This window comes from Apaloderma vittatum, unplaced genomic scaffold, assembly GCF_000703405.1.
Source record: "Apaloderma vittatum isolate BGI_N311 unplaced genomic scaffold, ASM70340v1 scaffold14816, whole genome shotgun sequence".
In the NCBI taxonomy this organism is placed as follows: Eukaryota; Metazoa; Chordata; class Aves; order Trogoniformes; family Trogonidae; genus Apaloderma; species Apaloderma vittatum.
The window spans coordinates 8,971-27,649 of NW_009723499.1; the positions used below are offsets into that span (position 1 = coordinate 8,971).

Here is an 18,679-nt window from a genome sequence, read left to right on the forward strand (position 1 = left end):
GAGCATGTTTCTGAGTTTGGAAAAAAACATTCTTGCATTAAAATGTGCAGATGTTTGACTTACGACTATATGTAAGTGCACAGCATGGCTAAACAGAGTTGTTTAACAAATTCAGAGCCGCTGTTTCCAAAACAAATACTCTTAAAGGCATTTTAATGATAACCCCTTCAAATAGGACTTGATATGATGCTTATGTGGAAATAAAGAGCAGGTGTATGTGGTGCTTATTTGAAGGTATGGGAATAACAGTTTTATATCTCTTTTCAGTATGATGCTGTTCCAATCCAGTCTAGCGTGGTGTTATGCTCCTGTTCATCGCCATCAATGGCCAGGAACCAAGCAGATTCCAGCACTCCGCCTGTCATTTCCACCTGTGGCAGCAGACAGGGATCTAGCATGGAGGGCACCGTAGCGGAAGCAAGATCTAGTTCAAACTCCTTGCAGCAGCATACAGGACAGCAGCCTCCACAGCCTCGAAAGAAACGACCCGATGACTTCAAATTTGGGAAAATTCTGGGTGAAGGATCTTTTTCAACGGTAACTTTACCTTTTATAAGAAGTGCCAAATATCGTAGTTAAACTTCAAAAGTGTTGGGTCAAGTAACGTTGCTGCAGAGAACAAGCTGAAGAGTAAATGAATGGGATGTAGTGGTTTAAAGTTTAACTATAAAATTAAGTGTTGCATTAAATGTGGGTGCTGACTGTTCAAGTAACTTTTAAAAATCACCAGAAGTTCCGTTGTATCCTGATGACTTAATGCTTGGATTCTTAGGAGACATTGATTTCTACTGTAAGCTTGATAGCATAATGGGTTATGGTAAAATTTTATGATACAGAATTGGAACAGGGCTAAGAGTTTGTCATTGTAAGAACTCCTGTGCAATGTCCTGTCTTTGGCAGGAGCTACTGCCAGGTGCTTAGGGAATAAAGTAAGAACAGCGATACTTCTCCAATATTCTTTCTCAAGTGTTGTGGTCCTCAAGGACTTTGAGCCACAGTTAGTATTTTTGTATTCAGTAGCTTTAAATGGATTGTTTCTAACTTACTTATATGTGGCATTGCATGAGAATAATTACTTAAGTGTTATCTTAAAGAACCTGTGAAGCAATTAATGCTTTAATTTGATGCTTTTGTAGTTGCCTCGTTGTAAGACAATAATAGGATTTCTGTATGCTTGTCACATCTTTATTGTTTGTTGTGTATACTTTTTGGTTGCTGTTCTCTAAATATGGGGTTTTTTTCTGATTCTTCCTGTGCAATCCACTGTGGTGTTAAGGAAGCAGGCCTTTGTAATCACAGAATTATTCTGGTTGGCAAAGACCTTCAAAATCAAGTCCAACCATTATCTAACTCTTCCAGGTCCACTTCTAACCCATGTCCCTGAGCACTGTATCTGGATGGCTTTTAAATATATCCAAGGATGGCAACTCAACCACTGCCCTGGGCAGCCTGTTCTGGTCTTCAATAAATCTTTCAGTGTAGAAGTTTTTCTTGTGTCTACCCCGAACATCCCCTGGTGTTACTTGTTAGTAGTCATCAGGAGTAATTTGCACTTAAATACATAGTTGCAACTTGCAGGCTTCCCTGAAGAATCAAAGGAGTTGCTGCCTCTTGAAGCGTACCCGAGCACTCTGCTTCAGTGAGATGCTTTTAATTTCTGCTTATGGTCTCTGAAAGTTAGCATGATGTTCCTTGTAAATGAAGAAATTCATAGGGCCTAGCCCAGACTCTGAAGAAACTTCTGTTCCAGCATTCTACTACCCTGTTCACTGATAGATTTTTTTTTTTTCTTAGTTCCAAGACTTGATAGCTCAAATGAACTTAGCTGACAGCAGAGGAGAATGCTGTGAAAATGTTAACTTCCACATAGCCGTATTATTTTTGAGTTGTACAAGCAAAATTTTGGTTATCATAATCATCTGGGCCTCAGGTAGGGAGAGGATGTTCAGGCGTGCGTTCTTCCTGCCTCTCACCTCCTCTGTCAGCTCTGGCAGGTCCGGTTCATTACTGCAGTGCTGTGATTTGAGAAACTCATCACAGTGCTCGGACTGCACAGGAGATGCTTGCGTGTTCTCTTTCCATGGCCCCTGAACAGGTTACAAACTGTTGCTGAAGGGGACTTAACAGTACTTGCTTGTTGTCGGTGGCAGGTAGAAAGTCCGGTCTTGTCTTCAGCAACTGATTTTATTTTTATCTTTTTTAATGTAAAACCTTTAAACTTTTGATAACAACTTTAGCCTTCAGCCTATAGACTGCATCCTTCAAGGAGGAAACTTAATCCTTCTGTGATTCTGTAAGAGCAGCAATTAAGGTTGCAAGGGACCTCTGGCAGTGGTCTCATCCAGCCTCTCTGGTCAAGCTGTGCCAGTGCTTGGTTACCCTCACAGTAAAAAAGTGTTTCCTGATGTTCAAATGGAACCTCCTCTGTTTCAGTTTCACCCACTGCTGAAAACAGCCTGACTCAATCTTCTTTACACTTTCCCTTCAGATTTATAAATATGTTGGTGAACTTTTCTCTGAGCCTTTTCTTTTCAAGGCTGAACAATCCTATCTCTCTTAGCTTTTCCACAATAAGAGATTTCCCCTCTGTTAATAATTTTAGTGGTCCTTCTCTGGACTCTCTCCAGTAGCTCCATGTGTCTGTTTTACTGAGGAGCCCAGAACTGGGCACAATACTCCAGGTATCATCTTACCAGTGCTGAATAGAGGGGAAGGATCACCTCCATCAGCATACTGGTGACATTCCTCCTAATACAACCCAGGGTACCATTCACCTTCTTTGTGGCAAAGGCACATTGCTGACTCTTGTTGAGATTGGTGTCCACAAGGACTCCTGGGTCGTCCTTTGGTAGCAGCCCTGTGGAGAAGGACTTGAGGGTCATGTCATGGCTAGGCTTCGCGAACCAGATACGGGAAGGGCTGTACCCACACTTGCTACAAGCACACTGATGGCTCAAAAGGCCGATGCGGCATAGGCAAGTCCGGTTGCAAAAGGCACAGCGGAAAGTCTCCTTAGGCGGTATAAGGACTTGGGAGAAGGATTTAGGGGTACTGGTGGGTGAAAAGCTGGACACATGTTGACGATATGGACTTGCAGCCCAGAAATCCAGCTGTGTCCTGGGTGACATAAAAAGGAGCTTGGCCAGCAGTTTGAGAGAGGTGATTCTGCCCCTCCACTGTAGTGAGACCCTCGCAGCCCACACCACCCCCATCCCAGTACTGCTTGGTTCTTCAGTCTGGCGGAGGCCAGAAAGATGATCAGAGGGATGGAGTACGTCTCCTATGAGGAACGGCTGAGAGTGTTGGGATTGGTCAATGTGGAGAAGAGAAGGCTCCAGGCAACTCGCTTCAGGGGGATTGGACTAGATGGCCTTTAAGGGTCTCTTTGAACCCCAAACATTCTATCAGTCTCTTCTGCAAAGCTGCTTTTCCCCTGTCAGCCCCAGCATGTACTGGTGCATAGGATTATTCCTCCCCAGGAGGAGGAGTTTGGAGTTCAAAAAAGGGAACTGCATGAGATTCTTGCCTGCTTATTTGTATACTCTGTTGAGATCCCTCTGAATGGCAGCACAACACTCTGATGGATGAACAGTGGAGCTCTTGATCCGTGGGGTGTGTATTTTCATGTTGTTATCAAACCATCTTGTTAAAAAGCATATGCTTTGTTCTTATTAAATGTTTGTAGACTCAGAGATCTGATTGTACTTCCCAAGATCTTCACCAATATTGTGACTGAAAAGTGTTCATCTCAAAACCAGAGGCCTTCGTATTGCCGTGCCTCCAAAGATAGCTTCAGGTTTAAAAATAAAGAAATAAAATAATCAGATAATTTACTGAGGTCATAACGAACACATTCTGTTTTCTTGAACTTCTGTTTCTTTTGAACTTCTTTAAACTTTCTGTTTGTTTTCTTGAACTTCTGTTAAGCTGCCACAAACTCTACCTGGTGCCAGTGCTGTATTTCAAATTCAGCAGAGGTGCTGATGATCTGACCTCAGGGAACTTTTCTTCAGAGCGTTCTGCAATAGTGGGACCTTCTGCAGCTGTAGCTGTTCTTGGGCACATGCGTGATGTTAACAGATACTCAAATGCAGGGCCTTGCAGTTGTTGCTCTACTCTTTCAAAGTAATGTAAATCTACTTGCTTTGTAGACAGCTTCATGTTCTTGTCAGAATAATATTTCTTATGTGGTGGCAGAATTATAATTCTCATGTTCTGGTAGGCATGTTCTGCTCAGCACCTCCTTATACAGCTAATACATCTCCCTTCGGCCTGTCTTTGGTTTTGTCTCCACCTATAAATGAGGCTTCTCTTAGCAAGAGCTCTAAGGGAGTATGACTGTCTGATCAAAACCAGTTCTTAAATGCAGAAGTGATCTCTGGCAGTTCAAGCTCAGAGCTGGGCTTGGCCATGATGTCTGCCAAATTAGTATTATTATGAGATTCTAGCAGGGTAAAGAAATGGTTATAAATTCCAAGTGAGAGAAACACAAACTGTAGTCATCTGTTGGTACAAGGTTATTGCTTGGATTAATGTAAGAGGACTTTTCAGATTTTCTTCAGAGCTGCCTTTTATAGCAGTTCCTTCTTGAAGGCAAACTTTGTGTTTTGCTAGAAGCTTTTCTTTTTTCTCTTCTATTTGCCTGAAGCTTTATCCCTTGCTTCTACTAATTGGAAATCTCTCATTCTCTTTATTTTAATCTTTTTCCTAACAAACTGTAAATAGCCTAAAGCTCTATCTTGCTTTTTAATTTTGCTCTTTCAGATGCAGTTTTTGTTTCAGTCTTTGTCATTTGTGTTAAAAAAAAAAGTACGGTAGCAGATTTCTATGAATAATCTTTGGTGCACTTTAGGTGTTCTTCCCCCCCTCCTTAAGAAGATTGGGCAATTTACTGTGATTTACATTACAAGCTTCAGAATTCTTCTGGAAAAAAGCCACCTAACCAAACAGTGGTTACCCAGTCAGGTGTATTGCTCCTAGCAAAACAAACATAAATTATGCTGAGCTGAATTTCTGTGGAGGTCTTGCTAAAGCCAACGTAATATGAACACATGCTTAAATATTTTGCTGATTGCAGTTGTGATAGCTTATTTTTGACAATCAGTATTCTAAATACATACTGGAAGATCAAAATCAATGTTAATGAATGTCTTTAGTGAACGCTTACAACATAATTTCTCTCCTCTGGCAACAGGTCGTCTTGGCTCGAGAATTGACAAGTTCTAGAGAATATGCCAGTAAGTATTGACTCCTTCAATGTGAGCTTCTTAAAAATACATTATCAGTGTAGTCCTGTTACAAAATACAAATTCATAGAGAATTAGTGATTTTATGATAATTGTATCTAACCAAAAACCCCCAAAACAAATTACACAGATGGACTTCTATTTGGTTATATCTTCTGTATTTTCACTCTTTTTTTTTCATTAAGTTAAAATTCTAGAAAAACGTCATATCATAAAAGAAAACAAGGTGCCATATGTGACACGAGAGAGAGATGTAATGTCCCGCCTGGATCACCCTTTTTTTGTGAAACTCTACTTCACCTTTCAGGATGATGAAAAGCTATGTATCCTTTACATTTTAAAACTTTCTGTAACACTTCCTTAAAAGTAGAAGTCTTCACTTTTGGTTCCTTTGAAGCGTTGTCTGAGAGGAATGATGAAAATACCATGAGGTATTTAAACTATCTTAATGTTTGCAATGCAATTTTTGCACTCATGCTTGCAGTAGAAATTAAGCAAATAGAATGAGTGTGCCTCCTCAATGAGAAGAGTGGGTGACTTGTGGGATAGGGGTGATGTGTAAAACAACTTACATGGCCCATGTAGTAAATATTGAAGGGTGATTTGCAGCAGTCTTAAGTTTAAAATAATAATAAAAAATAGTAAATAGGCATATGAGAAATGTTTTAGCAATGTTTTATTTATGATATATGCTGTAAACCACCATGATTGCTGTGTTTAAAATAGGGATAGCCAGCTATATTTACTGCTATTTCTTATCTGAACAGTTCAGTCTAATAAATTCTTATGCATAAGTGCTTACAGAATAATCCTAATGATAGAAAGCTGAATTTCTTCTGTTTGGGCCACTGTTGTAATTGGAAAATGCAGTTTTTCAACTTAGAATCACGGAATGCTTTGGGCTGGAAGGGCCCTTTAGAGGTCCTCTAGTCCCACCCCCCTGCAGTGAGCAGGGACATCTTCAACTAGACCAGGTGCTCAGAGCCCTGTCCAGCCTGACCTTGAATGCCTCCAGGGATGGGGCCTCCACCACCTCTCTGGGCAACCTGTGTCAGCGTTTCACCACCCTCGCAGCAAAGAACTTTTTTTCCTGATACCTAATCTAAATCTCCCCTGCTCTAGCCTAAAACCACTGAACCTGATCCTGTCGCTACACAGTCCCGCCTCAGCTTTCCTGTAGCCCCTTCAGGTACTGGACGGCCACTGCTCAGATCCCGTACCCTTCTCTTCTCCAGGCTGAACAGCCCCAACTCTCTCAGCCTGTCCTCACAGGAGAGGTGCTCCAGCCCTGTGATCATTTTTGTGGCCTTCCTCTGGACCCATTCCAACAGATCCTTGTCCTCCTGTTGAGGGTTCCACAGCTGGATGCAATACTCCAGGTGTGTCGCCAGAGCAGAGGGGCAGAATCACCTCTCGACCTGCTGGCCATACTTCTCTTGATGCAGTCCAGGATGCAGTTGAACTTCTGGACTGTGAGCATGCATTGGTGGCTCATGTCCAGCTTTTTTCTACCAGTACGCCCAAATCCTTTTCCACAGGAATGCTCTGTAGCACATCATCCCAAGCTTGTACCAATAGTGAGGATTGCCCTGACCCAGGTGCAGGACCTTGCACTTGGCCTTGTTGAACTTCATGATGTTCATGTGGACCCACTTCTCCAGCTTGTCCGAGTCACTCTGGAGGATGTCCTGTCCCTCTGGCATGTCAACCACACCACTCAGCTTGGTGTCATCTGCAAACTTGCTGAGGGTGCCCTTGATCCCACTGTCTATATCATTGATGAAGATACTGAAGAGTGCTGGTCCCAACAGGGACCCCTGAGGGACACCACTTGTCACTCGTCTCCCTCTGGACATCAAGCCATTGACCACTGTCCTGTGGGTGCAACCATCCAACCAATTCCTTATCCATCGAGTAGTCCACCCATCAAACCCATATGTCTCCAACCTAGAGAGAAGGATGTTGGGGACTCAATGTCAAAAGCTCATTGATTTGCATATGCTGCTTTTTTTTTGTTGTTTTTTTTTGTTGTTGGGTTTTTCTTTGGTGAAGGAAATATTATTCATGTGAATTTCCTCCTAAACTTCCTGCTTCAAATGGGCTGTGCCAAGGGTAAAAGGATGGATCGGTCTATTTCTGGGGTCAGCAAGCTGTTGTGTTTTCCACAGAGGCTGCCAGCCGTGCTCACAGGCCGTGTCTGTGTGTGTCTGTGTGTGTGTGTCTGTCTGTGTGTGTACATATGTACACACGAGCACGAACAGAGCTTACCAGGGCTCTCCTGGAGTGTAAACATTTGCTCACTGAACACTGGACTGACTTCGAAACTTTCCACATGTTGGGGCACTTTTAAACTTAGTTGAATGCTAGTTACAACTGTAAATAGTTCTCTCTGAGGGCAATTACAGTTTAAAGGAATTTTTCATATGACTGTCTGGGAAAAACTACAAATTTAACCCTTTACGTAGTGTTTGCAGTGCTGGGAAATTCAGGCCCGTGTCCTAGGTTGTTAATGTATTTAAGAAACTGGTTTGGGTTGCAGCCATGTAAAGTTCAAAATGAACCAACTTCCTCTTCTTCCCTGTTGTTAACATATTTTTAGTATTATTCTTGTCTTTGGAATGAACTGTGGAGGTTTTTCGTTTAGAATGGTTTAGTGATTAAACCTTAACTATACCTACATTCAGATTTTGGGCTAAGCTATGCCAAAAACGGAGAGCTGCTGAAGTATATACGCAAAATTGGCTCATTTGATGAGACCTGTACCAGGTTTTATACTGCTGAAATTGTATCAGCCCTGGAATATTTGCATGGGAAAGGAATAATTCACAGGTAATACAAAGTTGCAACCAACTTGCATTTGATTATGCACAAGGTGTTTTTTCTAGATGTGTTCTAAATGTGAAGTCTGAAGCAAACATAGATTTTGTGGAAAACTAATGAGAGCATAATAGCATTTCATTATCATTCGTTCTGTTGCTAGCACAGGGAGCTATGCAGAGGAAAGCCAATCTCTGTTACTAGACCAAATGTTCTAGTAGGGAAAACGTAAGAAAACATTTTGGCCTAGAATTAACATTACCAAAAGCTTGTGTTTTTGTGTTTAACCGATAATTTTTGGCAGTGTTGTGTACCAAAACTAACTAGAAATCTGCTGGTGGGTGAACTGGTGTGTAGCATGTCCTCAAGAAAAGTAAGATTAATGTATGTCAGTTTTCACTGCGTGAACATCTTCCACAAAGCTGAACAAGGTAAACAGTGAAATTTAGCAAAGTTTTTAGTAGAACCTTTGTGGTTGTTGTGGATGTAATTATTGTCTGGATGTTTCATATTTATTAAACAAATCAAAGCTGTGTGAGACATCTGAGCCACAGAACTTCTTTTTGGGTAAGAAATCTATTGTGTTTCTAGATTCTGAAGCAGTTGGTAGATGCCAGCTGGGAGAAATCTGGCTGATAATAATTCTGATGGTATTATTGCTTCTTTCAGTTATATTTAAAAGTACAATTTTTTTCCTAATACTTTTCTTGGGAATAGAATCTAAGGGGGTTGGATATGGAGAATACTGAAAGCATGGAGTTTTCTGCAAGAAAAGAAAAGTTGAAGAAGTCCCTGTTTTGCTTGTATGTGGTAGGCCGGAAGGATGCTTATAAAAAGAGCACAGCACGATTGTCAGTATTACTAAGCCTGGAGGGGAAATCTTGTACGATAAAAGAGCTGGTTTGTATTTGTCTTCGTACGAAGGCAACTATGAGAAGCTCAAAAGAAAACAGTGAAATTATGCAACTGGAGAATTTAGTATAAAGTTTAAGTCCATAGCTCTAGCTGTGCCTGAAAGCTCTTGGGATTTTCTGCTGCCTAAAGAATCATGACATGAGATAGAACCACTTTAAGATGCCAGGTTACTCTGGAAAAGTTAGTACAGTTATATCTGTGTATATATCTAGATAGATAGCTATATCCTAGATCCATAACATAATATTAACATATATATAAATTGTATATGTGTGTGTGTATGGAGTACATCATATATACATACACATGTCCATGTAAAAAAACCTGAACCACAGAACTGTTTAAAAGGTCCATTCTATGAGAACAGTTACAGGAAAGTGAACAGGATTTTCGTGGCTTGTCTGTCATAATTACTTCATTTCAGTTGCTCTCTGTGCTAGTCCACAGACTTGCCGTACAGCTGTATAACCCATGCTTTTCAATAATAGGGGACTGTAAGCTGAGGAAAATAATACAGCCCAGTGGTTGATGGAAACAGCTTTGAATTTGTGCTGATTTTTCTTACCCATCAATCAAAACAACCCCCATGCTTCTCAATTTCTTTATGACTACCCAGAGTCTTAAGAGGGAAGTATGTTGGGTTGTCAGCTGGGGAAACTTGGTGCAAAGAAAACAATATCATAATGGTGTAATCCAGTGCTAGTTTTTACATTGTTGCTAATGAACCTCTTGACATCTGAGTGTATTGCTGTGTACTGTGCTTGTGTGATACTGTCAGGACTGGTTTTATTCAGAATCAGAAGCAGTGTCCATGCAAATGGTATGCATATATTTGAAATACAGATTATATGTGGATTTGTATGTGACAGATGTAAACATGCCATTCTTAAAGCGTGAAGGTGGCTTACAAGTTCTCATCTGTTCTGGGCATTTGGCTGGCAGCAGAGAGTTTGTTGTTGTTTGACTAAGCAGAGTTTTGCACCAAGTATAGAGGCCCAGAAGCTGTTATTGCTGTGTCAATCTGTCAGACGTTATTTAAGTTAAGGCTTGGGAGTGAAGAGTGTTTCTTAACTTTTGTTGGACAAGTGACATGCACAGTTTAGTTTTGAGATTAATCATTACTTCAGATCTTTTTAGAAAAAACATTAACGGACTTCTCAAAGTCTGTTAGCGCTCTGCATGTTGCAAGCTACAAGTTAGGGGAAAGTTAAGACAATGATGTTCACAGAATGTCTGCGTTATTTATTATAGCATATGTACATAAGTCACTAGACAGTTTAGCAACTTGTGTGCTCTGTAAATATGTAAATCTGCCTTTTCCAGGGACCTTAAGCCAGAGAACATCTTGCTAAATGAAGATATGCACATTCAGATAACAGACTTTGGAACAGCAAAAGTGTTATCTGCAGATAGCAGACAAGGTATGCCATTATTTACTTCGTCATGTGGCACAGGTGACTGTGGCAAGTGGTCCTTTGAATATGTATGTATGTTGTAATTACCAAATTGTAACCTTCAATTATCATTACCACTTGCCTAACAAAATCACTGAGAGATCTTGAAACAGTTTTGACTGTCACAGCTTAGATTATGTCAGAAGAGGTAATATCTAGTGGTATAGCCAGCTAGATCACCAAATACAGTGGGAAGTTAAACTACTTCAAATTACTTCTCGTTTGCAAGACAAGAATACAAAAAATTACTGTGGCACAGCTGAAACAGTAGGTTTTTACTCCACTTATGTATTAAATCCCCGTGACTATCAGAGTTGCTCAAATGTGAGTATTGTAGAATTCGTGTCACTACTTGCTGAGTATTAACCTATGAATCAATGATGCTGCAAATAATGCTTAAATAAAGCACTAGACTGAATTGAATTTCATAAACTTAAGTTTTTACTTGAATGTAGTGAATTCGTTTTGGTGGGGTTTGTACCCAAAGTGCCTAGGTGTGCCTAGCTTCTTGAGCCAGAGATCACTGAGATTGATTTGTCTCTTCCAAGCTGGTTTTGTAGATGGGTAGGGAAGTGAAAGTCCCATAGGTTCTTTGTAGCGTTGTGTAAATGGCAATAGATTGCCTTTGATTGCATATGGGTTTGGGTTTTTTGGCTTATTTTGGTTTTGTCTGTGGTTTGAATTTTTTAAGTTAGATTTTATTGGGCAGGGGGAAAGGGGGAAGTTGGCTTCTCCATTAAATATGTACTTGCTTATTTCCTTCCTTTTTCTTACCAGCACGGGCAAACTCATTTGTTGGGACAGCACAGTATGTTTCTCCAGAACTACTAACAGAGAAATCTGCCTGCAAAAGGTGAGGATTCTATTATATTTCAGAACTTTACTGACTCTATCAGGATATTGTCACATGTCGGGAGGGAGAAGATTAATAAAGCACGCAAGCTCAGTATTTCAAAGAATCAAGATGCTTGAGTATAAAGTTGTTGTGTTTGTTTTTTTTTTTTTCTTAGAAGTATTGTTTCTTATCTGAGTGCTGCTTTCCACAATTCATCTGCCTTCTGGAGTTCTGTAGCCAGGATTAGGTGTTGCCAGAAGGATGTATGAAATGTGAAGCTGGATTTCTCTTACCCATAAATCAGAAAACTTCTTTCTGTTGTTCAAATAATATAATTATTTTAATTCAATTTTATGAATACTTGCTCTCATATGGTAATTGCTCTTGTAAAAACAACATGTCGCTTTCTGTGAGTTAGGGAAAAGGCTACGACTTTCTTTGCAGTTATATTTGCAAAGCTCTGCTTGGGGTTTGCAGTGGTTTAAAGCTCATCTCTGTATCTAGTATGAGTGATAACCTTAAGAAATTCCTTAGCTAATTGAAATTGGTTCTTGATGATAATCTGCAGACTGTTTTGTATCTGCTTTGTTACAATGATGGAAGAATAATCAAAGTAATCACTGACAAATCATAGGGAGAAGTGACCTCACATAAGTAACTGGTAATTTGTACTAATGTTTCCTGAAGTGATAGAAATACTATTAGACTTTTGACTTTTGCTTCTACTAAAGAGGTTTTGACTGGTTTGGCTAATTGAAAGACTTCATCAGGCTATCATCTTTACAGAAAACTCTTTATTTGAGTAGTTTTGAGTCTGTGTTAGTGTTCTAGTCTTCCATGAGGATTTATAAGCTTTAATCAAATATATGTGCAGCTTACCTCAAAGTAAAATAAATTAAAATTATTCTTTCAGGCTAGCACACTAAAACTTAAGACTTTCCCTCACTCCTGTACCATATAGCCTCCCCTTTTGTCTTAAAAAAAGCTTTAAGTGAAAAAGCTGTATTGTGACTTTTTTTTCTGGCATGTATCTTTGAATTATGGCAGTGGATAGTAAGTATTCTTTTTAGTCTCATTAATTATTTTGACCCATTAATTACTTTGACTGAGAATTCAGTTGTATTGCTTAGACTCCTCTGTCAAAGAATGAAATGAAAATAGTGTGGAAATTATACTAGACAGTCTTGTCCAATGTGTGCATGCTATGTTCTAACTAGCAGAAGCTCAGGAATATTTCAGTTTACAGTTTAAAGACTTCTTCTAGGAAAACATGCTATCTGTGTTTTTTTCCTCTTTCTTTTGAAGCTCTGACCTCTGGGCTCTGGGCTGTATAATATATCAGCTTGTGGCTGGATTGCCTCCATTTAGAGCTGGGTAAGAGATTTAAATTTTTTACTTGTGAATCATAAGTACATTGACTTGGTTTTGCCTTTACCTTCCTACCAGTTCTGAAGTACAACTTTACATGGTGATGTGTTGGTATTAATGTCGTACCTGCTTTTGTCTGTCCTTTCTGATGTCAGGAAGATACTTAGACGGCTGTAACTAGAGTTCCTGCGAGAGATTCCTTAATTTATGCTAGGATTTCATGTGTAATTTATACCATGAAAGTAACTATGCCTACATGAAGAGGGTACGAGGCACCTCTGTATTGAGCCATTTGACCTTTTTCTTGCTGTTATTCAAGTATCTGGTGTTTACAGGATCATAAATACTTGGAAGACTGTACACATTTCCTGTAGATTTATGAGAACTTGTGGATCTCGCGTTTCATATTTGTCCAGATTGTGCACTGTTAAGGTGAAAGGACTACGGAGAAATTATAACAAAAGTGAATATTTTCCTCTTTTGCAGAAATGAATATCTTATATTCCAGAAGATAATAAAGTTGGAATATGACTTTCCAGAAAAGTTTTTTCCCAAAGCAAAAGACCTTGTTGAAAAGCTATTGGTAAATATTTGCTGCTGTTAAATGATGTGATGACATTGGATAGTTATTTTTTCCTAAAGTTTCTATGCACTCTATTTCAAGCCGTATAAGAAGACTGGAAGTGTTACTGACTGCCTAGAGGAGTGTCTTGAAAATCAGCATCCATTATTAAACAGCACTTACTCTTTTTTAAAATTGAATTCTAAAGCCTGGACAAGGAATGTCTCTTGGTGAAGTGGAAGGAAGTGGTTCTAAATACTGTCTGTTACACATGGAAGCTAAGATTCAAATATTCAGATAAATTCTTGTTGAGTTGTGTAATGAATCTCTTAGTTGAAAACAATATTCTGTGCATCACGGGGAGATATGTTAATTAGAATGTAAATCAATTTATCTTGCATTTTCATGTGTGCTTATCTTACACTTAATGCATGTCTCAGTAGTATCAGCCAAAGAATTACTCTGCATGTGAATGTTTGACGGATAGGAAGAAAATATAGTTCTGTCTAATGGGTGAGATATAGCCATGACACTAAAATGACTATGCAGAGAACATTTTGGCTGCTGTAAGCTTTTTGAAGTTCAATAGTCTAGCGCGTTAGCCTGAGAAGGGAGTGAGGAGGAAACTGTGTCTTGTGTATGTGAATGATGATGAGTGCAGCCGCTGTAAAGGGCCTAGCAGCGCATTCCTGTGTCCAGGCTGCCTCTGCAGGCAAGTCAGTGTCTGCTGGGTGGGAGGTTGATGTTTGACAGCAACTACTGCTTCCACAGCTTCTTGCATCACTAGAATGGGATGCTGGGCTATACGTAAGTGAGCAATGCTCTGTCATGCCTTCTCTATATGTTTACTTGGTTTTATTTCTGTCTTTATCAAGAAACAAACCCAAAAAATTGTGTGGATGCAGAGAAGTGCTCCTTTCTGTAGATCTATGAGTTGATCTAATAAAAAATATTGCTCACAAGACACGTAACACTGACAAATAACACCTTGTTTTATAAGCAGTCTCCTTATATTCTAGCTCTGTATGCTTAGGACAGTGAGAGCAGCTGGGTTTAAGTTTTGACGTGCTGCTGTGTAAATGTGAATGGTTCTTGCTCCTTCCTTGTCATTACTTTATGCCTATTGACTTAGTTGTAATTTGCTCAGGTTCTAGATGCTACCAACAGATTAGGTTGTGAAGAAATGGGAGGATATGGACCTCTTAAGGCTCACCCCTTCTTCGAATCCATTGTGTGGGAGAACCTACATCTTCAGACACCCCCAAAACTTACAGCGTATTTACCTGCTATGTCAGAGGATGATGAAGACTGTTACGGAAATGTATGTTTGCCTGTTGCTATATTCAGCTCTGATGCTGCCTGAGACTTTCATTAAAGCATAATTATTGCAAATTAAACATTTCATTGAAACTACTGATGAGTTAAATTTTAATGAAGACCCAGTTATTAAGACTCTAATATAAAATTGCTGGTTAAAATTTGAACTAGTCAGCATTTTCTTCTGGTGAACTGAGTGTTTAGAAAAAAGTACTGGCTGCTTTGCTTTTGATCAAGCCTACTTTTCTGGGTAAGTGCCTGTTAATCTATAGAGAGTAGGCGGTCTTTTTGCCCAAAAAATGTGATAAACAAAAGCATGCTTAAATTAAAAGCTGTGGTTTAGTGCAAAAGGAAATTTTTATTCAAAGAAATCTCTTTACTTCCATTTTGTTTCCTCTCCTTAGTATGACAATCTCCTGAGTCAGTTTGGTTGCATGCAAGTTTCTGGTTCTGCCTCTTCCCATTCACTGTCTGCCCCTGAGACAAGTACACCACAGACATCAGGAGGAAATATTGAACAGTATATTCATGATCTTGACAACAATTCCTTTGAGCTGGACTTACAGTTTTCTGAAGATGAAAAGAGGTTACTTCTGGCAAAACAAGCTGGTGGAAATCCTTGGTAAGATCTCTGAATATAGCTCATCTGTTACTTGTACAACTGTAAGGAGTCCAGAAAAATAAGTTATTTTGATTCAAAATAATATTTCTTAATCTTAATGTCTTCAAACAAACAATGGGCAGCTAGATTTTTCTTGACTTCTATTTTTAAAGCGGTAGCAGTGAAAACGTAATACTATGATTCTAAAATTTACAAGGTCTAGAAGATGATGTGGAGTATGTTTATAAGATAAGTGGAAATGATGCTATACTAGTGGTGAGAAGTCTTCCTGCTACAGAGTCCTAGAAGTAGAAAAGGTTAAAGTTGCCATAACTTTATTTTACTGATAATATTCTGTTGATATCTAACTGAAATGCCTCCAGACCTTGTACATATTAGAGTCTCTATTTGCTTTCAAGCAGAGTTTCCCACTTTTGACTCTTTTTTTTTTTATTTCCTGTCAGATTTCAGAAAAAAACTCTTTGTTGGAAAGGGAGATGCTAGGGAGAAACATGGGAAATTGCTTGATGATGATGATCATAATAATAATAATAATAAAAAGCTGTTTCTGCAGAATTATACCCAGAGGAATAGTTATTTTTCTTTCTTTTATTTTAAGGCATCAGTTTGTAGAAAATAACTTAATCCTAAAAATGGGTCCAGTGGACAAAAGAAAGGTAAGGGCTTTTCTCTGATTCCCTGTAACAACATCTAGCTGTCACCTTTCTGCACAGTTGCAGCATAGATAAGTAACCTGGTTTAGAGCTTGCTTGTGTAACTTATTCGTAAATGTCAAATTGTTTTGTTTATTTTTTGAAATGTAGCAGTTTTTGTTTTCTCCTAGTTTAGTGGTGTGCTCTTGATTCTTGGAAAAGACTAAAAGTGAATGTGCTAAAGATGCTTTCATTTCAAGACTGTAGTAAATGAGTTTTTGTTCCCCCTCCTCCTGCCACTCTGATATAGCCCACTAAACACTCTGTCCTGATGCATCTCTGCATGTGGATTGTGCCAGGAATACTGGAAAATAAAATACAAGCCCATATTTTCTTTGACTCTGCTGTTTTTCCTGGATCCAACTAGTGCCTGTATCCAGAGAGAGACAGAGGTGACATCAGACAGCTTTAAGCGTTAACTTAATGTGGTACAGGTGAACAGTAATAGTCTGTGTCAGCTGTACAGGGATGTAGGTTCTCTTGCATCTACGTTACTACTTGCTTGTTTCTAATTTTTGCCACAAAACTATGAGTTTTGGTTTCTGTGCTGGAATCCTTGACAAGTAGATTTTGCTTCACGCTGTACAGCTAGTTGGTTTATGTTTTGTTAGAACTCTAAAGATGCCTTCTTCCTGTACTTGCATTTGGCCGTGTAGTAGGAATGCACTGCAACCCCCTAAAAAGGAGTGAGGTCAAAGGAAAACAAAAAGAAGCCCCCAGAACACAAACACACTGTTCTATCACTGAGCTGTTTTAATTCTACCTCTGTTGTTAAAGACAGAGAACTACACATTTAAATTTTTTTTCCTCCTGTTTTTTCTGCATTGCTGCTTCCACTTTTCCTGTTAGGGATTGTTCGCACGTCGGCGCCAATTGCTGCTCACAGAAGGGCCACACCTCTATTATGTGGATCCTGTCAACAAAGTTCTAAAAGGAGAAATTCCTTGGTCTTTAGAGTTGCGACCAGAAGCCAAGAATTTTAAGACATTTTTTGTTCACACAGTAAGTGACTTTCTTTAGTTTCTTTGTAAGTTGTACCAAGATCATCGGGCAATTATTTTAAGTTGCTAACAATTTTTTTCTGGAGAGTCATTCCTCAAATACGAGTATTGCTAGCCTTAATTTAATAAAACCACAAAACCCAAACACCCCAAAAGCCAAACCAAAACAAAAAAAAACCCTGACATGCTTATTTCCCACAAAAATACAAGTGTATTTTTTTTGTCATTTATATATAAATAAACTGTAAGTGGATTTGGGGATTTGAAAGAAATTCATAAGAAAGACTTTTAAAATTTAGCCCTCTTGGTATATAGTGGATCACAACGAGTATACCAACAATGTATTTTATGTCAGTTGGTTGCTTAACAATATTGAGATGCCAGATGTGTGGTTATTCAGTAATCTATAATGTTGCATAACTGTAATGGAATTAAACTTTTGAAAAGTTTATGAACTGATTCTGAATGATTATTTTGTTGGCAGGTGCAGAATAACTACTGGTTTTTTTGGTTAAACAGTGTTTGGAGTACTCATTAAAATCTTGTTCACTTACAGCCAAACAGGACATATTACCTGATGGACCCGAGTGGGAATGCTCATAAATGGTGCAAAAAGATACATGAAGTTTGGCGGCACAGATACCACCAGAATGCTGCTAAATAGTAAAGCTCATCCAAAATTTCCCAGTTTCCCTACTTGCTGCTAGAACTCCGTGTGCAGCCGATCAGAGGAATCTTTTCAACCCACCTATTGCCATCTCAAGGGGAAGCATATGTCTGAAATGTTCTGTTTGTTTGTGTGTTCTTTTTTTTTTCTAAAAAAAAAAGAAAAACGAAAAGCAAAAAGGTAATGGAATTCAGGGTCGCTTTGCTCGCTCTTTGTGCTTCTGTTGAGGCTTCTACGTGCATATCATTGCAGTGAAGATCTTGCTTTTGTGCACTTCAGCTCAATTTCTGCTGCAGACTAGTGGATAGACCTTGCATTACCAACTTCACTTAAGATGAGTTGAAACCAATCCACACGCACACATGCCGAATCATATACCAGCCTTGCTTTTTATGGGGCTGGATTTTTCTGTGACTTTCAGATTATCATTAAACTGTAATTCATCAGGGAGCTTTTATATGCCTCTCCTAAGCACCACCTCTTTGTTTTCTCTTCCTTTTTTCACAGTCCATCAGCTTATTGGTATATGGCGTTTTTAGCCAGGTCACTTGCACCCTTGTGTAATTCCTAATATAGTTCTGATTGCGGGAGTTATGTGGTACTTCAGTAAATATGTGAATGAATCACATGTATGTGTCTGGCAGACAGGTTCCAATGATAACAGGTTTTGAGAGAGTAAAATGCTGAACATGGCACTGAAGGTTTTCTAAAATTGAAATGTTGGCTTCTGAAGCATATAAGATTTTAAACATTCAATTTAAATTTTAGTATGAATCATGTATGTGTTTAATCAAAGGACAGTAAACTTACCAGCATGTTTTTAACTAATGCTAACTAAAAAATTAACTAGTTAGTGTGGGGGATAAAAGGGTTACTATTGAAGTAGTAGTTTTTCACCTTTTCAGGAGATGAGGGCTAGAAGCTTTCTTTCCAAGATGTGCATGTATTGCACATTTTAGTGGGGCCAACCTATTTACCTGGGTAGAGAAGAAAATATGAAAGCTTTGTTCAATTGATTACTTGAGTTGTTTGGGGTTGTTTTTTTTTTGGTCTCATAGTATAATGAGATGTACAGATAATCCTGTTCTTAGTCCTTGGCCAAATATATAGCAACTCTAAAAAAAGTTTAAGCAATTGAAATACTAGGTCCATAAAGTAATCTGGTTAAAAATTCTAAGGAGAA

General features: G+C 39.0%; 1 protein-coding gene across 1 annotated transcript; it reads left to right on the forward strand.

Annotated features, from left to right (window-relative positions):
* The first annotated feature begins 270 nt into the window (after positions 1-270).
* Positions 271-17,723, forward strand: PDPK1 (3-phosphoinositide dependent protein kinase 1). Its single transcript, XM_009872147.1, has 13 exons — positions 271-537; positions 5,195-5,237; positions 5,432-5,569; positions 7,931-8,075; positions 10,302-10,399; positions 11,210-11,285; positions 12,573-12,641; positions 13,122-13,218; positions 14,345-14,518; positions 14,919-15,136; positions 15,735-15,792; positions 16,678-16,830; positions 17,386-17,723. The coding sequence occupies exons 1-13, from the start codon at positions 325-327 to the stop codon at positions 17,491-17,493; spliced, it is 1,590 nt and encodes a 529-aa protein (XP_009870449.1). The 5' UTR covers positions 271-324; the 3' UTR covers positions 17,494-17,723.
* The last annotated feature ends 956 nt before the right edge of the window (positions 17,724-18,679 follow it).